The 12,481-nt window shown below is 36.8% G+C and overlaps 1 protein-coding gene across 2 annotated transcripts in view; it reads right to left on the reverse strand.

Moving 5' to 3' along the window:
• The window catches only part of rapgef5.L (Rap guanine nucleotide exchange factor 5 L homeolog), a 155,099-nt gene that overhangs the window by 72,942 nt on the left and 69,676 nt on the right, over nucleotides 1-12,481 (reverse strand). For both annotated transcript variants that reach the window (XM_018267362.2, XM_018267361.2), the window contains exons 8-9: nucleotides 9,286-9,359; nucleotides 2,872-2,988 (exon numbers count right to left, since the gene is read on the reverse strand). In XM_018267362.2, coding sequence (XP_018122851.1) covers nucleotides 2,872-2,988; nucleotides 9,286-9,359 — 191 coding nt within the window. The remainder of the gene's footprint in view (nucleotides 1-2,871; nucleotides 2,989-9,285; nucleotides 9,360-12,481) is intronic.

Below are 12,481 nucleotides of genomic sequence, written 5' to 3' on the forward strand. Positions count from 1 at the left end.
AGTCATTGCTTTTTGCCTTCTAACAATATTATGTAAAAAAAATTTCCCTCCGTATGTTATAAAGTGGATATATTTCCTGTAATAATGCTGGATTTTTTTATTACTGGAGTATCGAGTCTACAAGATTTCAGTCTTTATTGAATTACAGTTGCCATCATCCTTTCACAGCTAATACCAATTTTATCAAATCATTCATACACTCTAAGGCCTAAGGCACACAGTAGTTCTGGTTGCAGCGGTGCTCACATGGAAAATAGCAGCTCTATTTCCCCTATCATACCCCTATCAGTCTGTCACCACTACCCACAGTGTTATATGGGAAACATGCTGCCTAAGGCCAAATTGGCAATTACAGTCAGACCACCACATAATCTGCGGCAGTAATAAAGCCCATTTGCTATTGGCCAAATGAATAAAGTAGCTCCAAATAAAATCTACAAAGATGTAACAAGCAGTGTCTAACCTGGAGCCCTATGACCTTGTCTGGTCTGCAGCTCCAGTATCCTATATTCATAAACAATAATATATGCTGTATATCCAAATTATAGTTTAAAACACAGGAATATAAGTGTGAGCTTTGGAAAAAATTTTTTAAAGCGTAATGAGCCATTAAAAAAAAATGACTGATCATCCTGTTCTCTCCCTCTCACATATAGCCAAACATGATGATTTTGGAATTAGTGGAAAATGTTGAGGACTGCAGGGGACTGTAATATAATAGAGCACTGTACTAATATTGCAAATGGGCTGTATAATAATACAAGAAACTCACACCAGCACACACCATGACCTATATAAAGGCAGGAAGTCGATACAATATAATATTAATACTGCAAAAGGCCTGCAGGCTGATATATAAATTAACTCAAGAATCCTTGACCTATATAAAAGCAGGAAGTCTATGACACCTAAAGGCACACAAATCACTTCTAACACCTGTATTTATTTGTCAAAAACCTAACACTCATAGCTTATAAAGAAAATTATAAAGGATATCAGTTTAAGAACTGTAAGATGATTTATAATACCTTGGATAGTTACAAGAAAGTGGGTTTATAATGGAATAAACCGTATATGGTTCTGCATTGTGAGTGAGAACTAGTATTAATTAAACATGTTAACTGACCAAATCTACATGTTTAATTCACGCTCTCGTTTTACCACTGTAATCACGAATAACCTATCATAAGAAACATCTATGAGGGACTGTTTACTTCAACAGTACACTGGAAAGTAGATGGACGAGGCTTTTCATCTTTGATGACTGTTGTCAAGAGATTCCATGTCAGAGATCTGTCACTGCTTCCAATAATAAATGAGAGATGTCAAGCAGACTGATTAGTCAAGCAATGGCCTAGTTATCTTACAGAAATGGAATAGCTCTATGAAGGAGATGAAAAAGTCCATATGGAAGTGCTGAATAAATATTCACCAGTGGAAAGAACATTTTTGGACATTTGTCCCAGTTCCAAGAAACATGAAGAACTGCATAAACTATTGCAGGGTATTTTCTTTTCACTTGAGACAGCATTGATATTATATTTTAATAATTCTCCCCACTAGGTTGTGTATACTGATGTGGTGTTCATCTCCCCCTAAGAGCTTGTACAAATTACCTGTGTGCCTAAAGGTCTCTTAATTTCACTCTTGTACAGTGACATTATTAAACATGAAGCCCAGAAATACTTTCATACAGCTCAGTGTATGGCTCTATTAACAGTTTGAGTCATCAGCATCTCATGAACTAATCTGTTCCAGACAAATATGTACAGGTTTAGCAAAGACAAAAAACGCCCATGAGTGGATGGTCATAGGTCAAATGGTGTATCCCTCCATTCACTAGTCTGCCTCATTGTAGCTGGAGCTTAGACAATTGCGATTTGCTAAAATTTAACACAAAACGATGCTCAGATCTCATTTGCACATTATTTGGTAGTAACCAATGTGCATTCCTCAGGGAATGCATATGTATTGAGCTATAGAAATGTATGTCATGCCATATTGACTGTTTAACTGAATTAACACAAAAAAAATGAATTATATGATTTACATTGTGTGATCTATGGTCCCAAAATGCAACTGGGGAAATGGCTTTGGAATAAATGAATGGAACTAAAATGCAAGCTGGTAGTACTAGATGTAATTCCTTTATTCAGGCACACAAGCAGTGGACTGTGAGGCCATTAATTAAACATTACAGATTTATCAGCATGGCAGTTGGAATATATGCACTATAAGGTGTAATAAACTGTCAAGCCTAGAAGGCACAAAGAAGGCACTATTCCTTCTATCATGCAGGTTACACACATGCAAAGGGTAATTTTAACTTTACATATCTCCCACCATTTTACAGTAATCTAAAAGAGGTAAACTATTACATTGCATTATTTACATTCCCTAAAAGCCTTTTCATTTGATTAGCATTTTTGTTTTTAAGAGTTAGAAGGTACAGTAGATATATCAATTTACAATCTATACAATGGTAAAAAAAAAAAAAAATATATATATATATATATATATATATATATATATATATATATATATATATATATATATATATATATATATATATATATACAAACACGCACACTAGTGTGAGAGAGAACATCATAATCAGGCTTATTTCTAAGCAAGCAGAGAATGATTCAGTTTCAGTTAAACTCTTCTTAAAAAAACCACACTTCATGCATTTTATAAAGAAAATTTAAAAACACAATTTAAAAACACAAAAACCACATATGAATACATTTCTGAGATGTTAAGTCTGAAGAATTCCAAACTCTGCTCAGTAAGATGTGGAAGCCTACAGACTGGGTGCCCATGGGATACAAAACATGCCAGTACAATAATGGAGAGTGAGAGAGTACCTACTTTTTTATCAGGTAGTTTGGACGCCGACGGCAAGAACTGACTTTCTCTTGCGAGTTTCTGGACAAAATCAATACGTCTGAATTCTTCTCGTCCATGAAGTTTACACATTACTCCAGCCTTAAATGTCGGAGAGAGAGCAAATAAATACTTAATTCCACAGTCCCAGGACATAGTACTTATGTTCCCTTTACTTCAAATTCATCTTAAATTCTGATCTGGTTAAAATAGGTCCAATATGATGCACACTTAACCAAAAGAGTAAGAGGTAGGTGTAAATCACAAACCACTGTGCGTCTCCCATATCCTGAGTTTTCTTTTTCCTCTCCACCTATTTCCTGTTACATAAGGGAATTGCAGCAAGAGGTTAAAGACCTATGAGAAGCTGGCAAAAATCTGACACTGGATGCAGACCCGTCATACCTAAAAATATTGCTGCTGCGCCTTTACTTTTTGCTTCAGTCCACAGTCTTGAGAATGATCACAGCGATTACTGTGACATTTTTTCTTCTGTACAAGTGAATCAAACAACCCATTTAGTGATTATTATTATTTATGAACTTGTATGAAAAACCTACTGCTAGTCCTGAAACCAGCCCTAATGCCATAATGTCCATCAAAAAACTAAAAATTCAATATAACACGAAAATGAAATTAAAAGTTCCATTGAAAATGAAAACTATTACAAAGCAGAAGAAAGCCTAGACAGAAGCTCACACATTTCAAGCTGAGGAATTTAAGGGTTGTGTAAAAAAAATCACTATGCTTATAAAAAAGAAAGAAAGAAAAAAGAGCCGTGGCCACGGCACAGTGTGTAAAGATATGTGGTAATGAAGCTACGTGTAAAATTTGGTGTTACAAGGGGTTTTTGCTACAAAAAAGCAAGCTACATAAAAATGGCATTGAGTAAAGCCACTTTCTATGCCTGAATCTCTTTGCTGTCTTTAATTGTTCTGCTGACTAAAAAGTTACAGCAGGTCTAAGGTAGTGTAAAGTATGTGTGTTGATTGCAGGATATTTTTGGACTCTATTTTATTTCTGTTTATAATGAGCTACCGTCACCCCAACAGACAGGGTTTGGAAGCAGTTTGGATCAAAATTTGCCATATGACTTACCTCCTGGCTAAGGAGCAGGGGGTTAGTTATGACCCTACTTTGTGTACATATTACCTCCATTGGACTAACAGGAGCCCTCCAATAATATTCACAGCACCAAGACATTTCTCTCTTGTATGTCAGGTGTAGAAACAATAAGTGTGGCTGACCACAAGTGAGTACATGTCATTGAACACTGAGCAGTAAGTACATTGCTGGGCAGCTCCTGGGGTGTTCTGGAACTTCTCTTTGTTGGGTTAGCCTATACACATGGCCTTATTCATAAAGAAGAAGGGCAGGTCATTGCTGTCCAGAGAGCTCTGTTTTACTAATAGCGGAAGTTAGTTTAAAATGTACTCATGTGTTTATTAATTTGGATGCACAAAATACAGGGGGAAAAAAGCAACATTGTAGCTCAATCCTAAAAAAAAAAGATTTCTTTCTGTGTTTCTCCTTAAATTTGCCAGCTTGCTGTACATTTAAACAGTGTAGGAATTTCCATACTTGTTTTTATTTTAGTGCTATTCTAACAGAAAAACAACACAAATAGCCTTTATAAAGGTTGTTAACCTTAGAAAATGTGTGCACATAAGGCAGAATATTGAGCCTAGTGGGAGCAGGAAATAGTCAGGACAGGACATGCCAACAAATACAAACAAACATTCTGCATTTTGGTGATTCACAGCATGGGAAATGCTACTTCATTGACGTAAAATAACAGACTTTAGGGTCAGTTTACGTGGGTAGGAGTGAGTGCTGGAACACTAAGACGTAATGCATATGTTGCCATAAAATGCCAGTGGAGAAGCACTGTTTTGGCCCCTATCCACTCTGTATCTCTTCACATTAACAGGAATGGAATCTGGAAGAAAATGCACACCAGCTTTTTCTGCCCGAAATCCACTCCAAGTGAGCACTGAAATTTGGGTGTCCTGTGAATCCACACAGAAAGAGAGAGGGGGGGGGGGGGACTCAATGTTTCAGCAATCTGTACCATAGTCCAACCTATGGGGCATGAAACTGTTCCTTATGGAGCGCCTCTAACACTGTCCTAATCCTGAACTCAAATCCGTCTCAAACCTTTGCACAATGAACTTGCATAGCATTGGTAGATTTAGGGCCTCTCAGTGACTTTCCCCCCCATTGTTCCTTAGTTTTCTAATTCTGAATGGTGACCAAGTCAGGGAATAATCCAAGGGACACCTATGTGCTATCCCACAACCCCACTTTGCATGCTCCACCATTGAATGCACACAGTCCTGCATACTGAGTGAGTTTCTACTCTTTTTGTGCTTCTTTCTAGGAGAGCAAAATGTTACACCTCAAGGACCAAGTAGCAAAACAAGGTTCAAAGTTCAAATAACATATTGATTTTTTTTGTACTTTGCAAATTGCCCCAATATGTTAAGTGAGCACATTTACAACCTCCTGGACAGTATGCAAAGTGCAAAACACTGCCTTGTGCTACAGCAGAATACCTGTTACTGAGCAGAGTCCTACCTTCCTCTACTTCTAGCATGTTATTTAGATGCACAATTTTAAGGAGCGTCAGGAAATGGGCCCTCTTCTATGTCAGATGATAAATACAGGACTAACCTGCACCTCCTGACGTGGTTGTCTGTTGCATGCATCCGAATTTCAGCATTTAGTGCAGCATTGTTCTTGTACGTGAATGTTAAATAAGCTCTAAGGGCACGTACAGTAAATGTATTTCTTAACAAGTATATGTGGTAAGAATTAGCAGTGCTAGAGTAAAAGTCAAATACAATCAATGCACAAAAACAATCATTGTAGCTTGTGAAGTTACACTGCCTTATATAACATTCCTTTGAACTGGTTAAAGTGCATTGAATAATCACTCAGGATTACATAAGTAATGAACTGAGGGTGTTAACTCAAGTTATTTAAACATAGTGCAGCATCTTGCGGTAACTTAATTATACTATATATAAAATAATTCACATTGTGGTCTGCTTAGTGCATGAGTTGTACTGCTGTGGCTTACAAAGCATTATACATATTTGTTGGCTTCGTGTCATCCCAAATGTCAATCACCGCTATGTTGGGTAAGTTTATAATAAATGTAAATCCTGCTTCTGACTGATTGATGCCTCTATTCAGCTGTCAGTCATCAACCACGTGAATAACCTCAACGGTTCAGCTTCTGAGAGTTTTATCTTCATACTGCATTATTAATACCTTCAAGGCTCATAGTTCTTCATTAATAATCAAGTTACCATGTTAAGCCAATAGGTATTTGCAACTATAGTATAAAAGCACTATACTAATGACTCGGTGTGTACAGCCATACCTGGGCATTACTGGGATACCAGCAAGAGTGTAATAATAGGGGAAGCAGACGCTGCAGCTATTCAGTTTCCCACTGCATTTAAGCATGTTAGGTGTTTACAGAGAAATAAATTATTGCACTAGCGATAAACACAGGATGCAAATCCACAAGGAAATAGGATTCATGTAACTTGTACAAAAAAATCAATCAAGCTTGAATGAAAGTATTTTCTCTTTTCGATTGTTTTTAATTATTGTATCTCCTACATATACACTATCCTCTGTGCTAAGCATGCTCAGATGCATTTCAAATAGAAATATATATATACATGTACAGGTATGGGACTTATTATCCAGAATGCATGGGACATATATTTTTCCAGATAATGGACCTTTCTGTAATTTGGATCTTCATAACTTAAGTCTACTAGAAAATCGATGTAAACATTAAATAAACTCGATAGGCTGGCTTTGCTTCCAATAAAGATACATTAAAACATAGTTTGGGATTAAGTTCAAGGTACTGTTAAATTATTACAGAGACAAAGGACATTTTTTTAAAAAAAAATTTAAATTAGGATTAAACAGATAAAATGGAGTCTATGGGAGACAGCCATCTCGGGTTTCTCAATAACAGATCCCATATCTCTCTCTCTCTCTCTCTCTCTCTCTCTCTCTCTCTCTCTCTCTCTCTCTCTCTCTCTCTCTCTCTCTCTCTCTCTCTCTCTCTCTCTCTCTCTCTCTCTCTCTCTCTCTCTCTCTCTCTCTCTCTCTCTCTCTCTCTCTCTCTCTCTCTCTCCTCTCTCTCTCTCTCTCTCTCTCTCTCTCTCTCTCTCTCTCTCTCTCTCTCTCTCTCTCTCTCTCTCTCTCTCTCTATATTCTGGTGACAAAAGGTATGAAAACTGAAGGCAATTATCTAGTCAGATTGGAATACATATTTAATTTCAACCTTCTCCCTGGTGGGTTCCAGTTAAATGCCATGTAAGATGTGCATGAGAGGAAACACAGGCTTGCAGCTAGAATTTCTGAATATTAAACCAGCCTAACTGGGAAAAAAATGTTTGTTTTCCCTAGAGATTGCGCCTCAAGGCAAAGTAGGCCAACACCAGAGAATACGTAATGACACTGGCAGAGTCATAATTAAACTGATGAGTCCAATACGTTTAATTGCGTGATTTAAGACACTTTTGTTGTCCTAACACAATTAACTGTAGAAAGAAAAACTAAACAAACTCTGATCTAAGCGCTTACTTCTAGTGTGCCTTAATACCAAAAAAAACAACAGGTGCATTTGAAACACCATCAGTTGTTGACGATGAGCTTCTCTTGAGCAATGAAAGATCAAATGAGGCCTTACTAAGAATTGCAGAGCGATGGCAGCCAATGTGGCATAACAAGAAATATAGTTCTTATTATGCATTCTTGGGTAACTCTTGTATCCCTGATGTTTGGGTTGCTCACAAGTGACTGAAAACTGATATATTTCAAGTGGATTCTAAACCCAAATATAATGTTTTGCACAATGAAAGCACATTTAACTAATAGTCGTAAATGTAAATGCATTAAATGTCTGTACTTTGCTAGTCCCTGCACTGCTGGCTAATATGGCAGTTTTCACAATGCCTTGTATGTTTTATGGTTAACAGAGATTTATAGATATGTGCAAGGAATTGTGAGAAATTGAGTCTTGTCCACAGAAAAGCATACCACTACTACATTGTTTCAATGGTACATGAATCTAGTCAGGAAAAGCAGTGCACAGGAAAGCAAAGGATATAAAGAAACTACCTCTGATAGCAATCATATTTACAAATAATGATAAAATAATTGCTACTGCTTGATGCAATGTTAGTGGGAGTTGATGTCGTTATACTGTGTTAGCATGCACTAACCAGTCTCTATTTTCGGTCACTAAATCACATATAAAGAGAAATACCTAGCATTATAAATAAATAAATACAAATAAACTATTTATTTTATGCCAATTTTTTTAAATCGTTTTTCCAGCTAAGTCTTTTTATATCATTTGATAAACTGGCCCTTCATTATTTCTCTGAAGCAAAATTTAAGAGCAGAACACTCTCTGATCACAAGGACTGACGGGGCTACCAATAGCCAATCACAGCCCTTATTTGAACCACCCGGGAACCTTTTTCATGCTCATGTTATTTCCCAACTCTTTTACAATTGATGGTGGCTTGTGGGTAAAAAAAAGGTTGGGGAACCCTGCCCTAGAGCATAGTATTACACCACTAGACCTCACACTACCTAGGCTCAGTATCTCTTTCAGGAGATGACTCTACTGCTGCAGTGCCCTCTGTTCATCTTGTTTACCATGATGCATCTCTAAAATCACTTCCTGAAACCTTACCCTACTATTCTCCACCCACTGGGGCCTTTCCCTTACAACTGTTATCCTCTAGCTCCCCATAGTGGTCAACCTAAATATATGTATTAATCATTCCTTAAACATTTATATTAAAGAAATTGACAGAGATTGCCAATCTCCCAGTCAGTTTACAGAGGACCTGGATGGAGGATGCTGTGAAGTCCGCTTCCAGAATCTGTGACGAGGGGTAAGTATAAAGTATGAAGCATTTCCCCGAGGGTGCAGTTAGCCTGGGGGGAGGGGGGGGGTCTATGTGGGGTGGGGATTATGGGTTTTTTTTCTACAGGGGTTTCCTTCTCCTTTAAACCATAATTTTACCATATTACACCTCACCCTCCTGAAAACCAGACATGTCCTTGTGTCTGCCAATTAAACTATTACTTTACCTCTTCACATACTTGAATTGCAATAAAAAACAGTACAATTTGATGTAAATTCCCCCAGTTAGACACAGTTTTTTAGAGACTAAAACTATAATATTAACATCTATTAACTTTACAGGGGTCCTCCACAGGGGTCCTCCACCCAAAAACTATTATTTTGAATGGTGAAAGAATTATAAGCAATTTTACAGATTGCTGGGCCAGATGGGAAATATATGGCAACAATATCTCAAACTGGATAGAGATAGGACCTTGGCTTACCTCTGCTTCTGTTGAATGCTCACTATTCTCTTGAATGGCTTCTTGTGGGCAGTTTATCTCTTCTTCATCACCAACTGCACAGAAAAAAAAGTTACAAATGTTTTTTTATAAACAAGTGTAAATTTAATTCAACTTGTATATCCCATACACCATTATTCACTTGGGATGCTATCTGCAATGGGAAATTAGAAGCCAAGTAAAAAGACAAAAACATACAGTGTATTTGCCTCTTCAAGATCCCCGTTATTACATGTTTGTCAAACTGAAGGATTTCTGATCTTTATACAAGAGTAAACAGATGAAACACTTTTTCTTTTACTGTATTTGCTGTAAGGAGCAAAAAATTCAACATCCACTCCCCTGATTCTACATTAGTACTTTTCACAGGACAAGGATGTACCGTTGGATATCCTTCTAATGGTAGAAGAACATTAACAGTTTCAGTCTCTTCCTTTCTAAACATCTTAACAAATTCTGGAAAATTCAGGCAAGTAAAAGTTGAGAAAGAAAACAAAGAAACTTAGATTAAAAAGCCTAAACTGCTGTGCCAGAGCCAATATGAAAATCTAAAGTGTCACGAACATGAATAGTAAGACCCAGTAAATTTTCTTGTTCTTTCTGACATCATTAGAATAGAATCCTGTTGTATATTATAGACCAGTGATGTTGATCCATGTAATAGTCCATTTATCTGTAATGCATGTTCGCAATGAACTATATTAAAAATGTAATGCAAAAGCATCTCTGGAGCTAATGGAAGTAGCAAGGGCAGGTCCTGTTATTTTGCTACCTGCGGCAGCCAGGAGCAGTAACTGAGAAGCTTTGCATGTACTTTGTTCTTTTCACATCCAGTCAATCTGACATTGTGGAGATTTTTCAGACATAGTAATACCATTGTGATGCTCATCTAACCAAGTTCCCTAAACATCGGCATAATGTCACACTAATACTTGATAACAGAATAGATAACATTCCAATCATTAATGCTCAAACAAAGGGTTTCTTTTACAGTGAGAGGTGTGAAATTGTGGATTTTTCTCCCTAAATTGGTTTTGCTTTTGGTACAGTTGTAGTTTCAAGAATGGTTTGGAAGGCTTTCAAGCAAGTGAGAAAATACCAGCTGTCAGTATAAGCTTAGATTATTATTCGAGGGCTATCTTTGCATTAATGTTTTTACTGACACAAAAAAGCAACATGGCTCTGCACAGACTGTTTATTTATTTTTGTGCCAAACTTTCATATAGTATTCCTGACTTGGACTCTTTCTTGTTGTTTGCTTGATATGTATCCATACTGAAAAATTGTTCAAAACAAACAGTTAATTTTCCTGTCACCTGCATACACTAAATCAATTTTTTTTCCGGTAGTGGAAAGTCCCACATTGTGATGAAGACTGCCAATGTTTGTAGTCCATCTTCCTTCCTGTCCTAACAAACTGTGGGAGTGGGAAGGGATATTCTCTGGCTGAGACATATTATTGCAGGCCACATCTGAGAAGCAAAAACAGTTACAACCTATAACAATATAAGTTTACAACTGGAAGTTGATGGTAAGTGTCTAACAGAACTTGGAAATGTATATAAACCCTGTGCATAACTGCCATGGACTACTACAACAAAATGTGGAACTGCATAGTATTATTTAGTATAGTATTATCTGTTGCAGAAATGAAAATCTATGTTACATTTCTAAAGCTAGCATATGCTGTACCTACTGGCAAGCCTTCTATGAAATTCCTCAGGCAAAATATAGCTTAATTAAAAATACCTGTCTTATCACAGAGGCTCCTAATTATAGTTCCTTTTTAATTTGCAATGATCCTACTACTCCCACAGTTCTAGTTTGTACAGGTATAGGATCTGTTATTCAGAAACCCGCTATCCAAATTACGGGATGGCCATCTCCCATAGACTCCATTTCAATCATATGATTAACATTGAAAAAAACAAATTTCCTTTTTCTTTGTAATATTAAAACAGAACCTTGTACTTGATCCCAGCTAAAATATAATTAATCCCTATTGGGGCCAAGACAATCCTATTGGGTTTACTTAATGTTTAAATCATTTTTAGTAGATTTAAGGTAAGGAGAAATTACGGAAATACCCCTTATCCGGAAACCCCCAGGTCCAGAGCATTCTGGATAACAGGTCCTACTTGTACTGTAAAATATTAAAAGAGGAGAACAAACTAAAAGCTCATAAAATAATTTATTCCTACTAGAGATTATCAAAAGCTGTTAGTAGTTTTGAATGAATCCAAAGCATACAATGAGATCCTCTGCAAGCAGACTCTGAAGTGGGTCAATCAAACTCCATGTTTAAAATCTTCAAAGCTTTATCTTCAAGATTTATTAAAGCACGATGCTATAAAAAGCCCGAATCCACCATCTCAGACCTGCAGAGGTTGTGTATAAGTCAGTGGCAGAAGTCCCTATCCTATTTGGAAGTTTCTGTGGTCTGCCCTGGAATTAGCCCGAAAATCCAAGAAATTCTGCCTTTTCCGAAAAAAACCCTTGAAAAAAAATCAATCGATTAGAGAAAAAACGCAGAAAAAAATCACACGATTTGGGTTTTAGCTTGATTTTATCAAGTTTTTACCCAAATCGATTAAAGCAAGCTTTTTTAATAATAGATAAGGTCAAATTGGGCATGGGAGTTTGGTTGTGGTTTTTTTTTTATTTAAATAAAGAGATAAATTAGGATTTTAGTAAATAACCCCCTATATGTATGAATAGAGTTGGTTTACAAAAAAAATGTAAAAGGAATATCTTTGTGACTTGTTTTGTGTAACATCTGCACAATTAACTTCAGGAGAAAAAAAAGGAACAGAGTTCTGATGTAAAAGTATTTCCCATTTCCTTTGCTTTTTCTGGGAAAGTTTCCTCTAATACAACAGATGCAAAAACTGTACCCTTTGGAGAACAGCCAAACTCAGTGCTGCTGTCCATGCCAACATAAATGGCATCATGCTCATCCTCTTCCTTTGGCTTGGGACATAATATTAACATAGTAAGTTAGGTTGAAAAAAGACACACATCCATCAAGTTCAACCTTTTTACTTTTTTTAACCTGCCTATCTGCCAGTTGATCTAGAGGAAGGCAAAAAAAAAACCATCTGAAGCCTCTCCAATTTGCCTGAGAGGGGAAAAAAATTCCTTCCTGACTCCAACATGGCAATCGGACTAGTCCCTGGAT

Source organism: Xenopus laevis, chromosome 6L (genome assembly GCF_017654675.1).
Source record: "Xenopus laevis strain J_2021 chromosome 6L, Xenopus_laevis_v10.1, whole genome shotgun sequence".
Lineage (NCBI taxonomy): Eukaryota > Metazoa > Chordata > Amphibia > Anura > Pipidae > Xenopus > Xenopus laevis.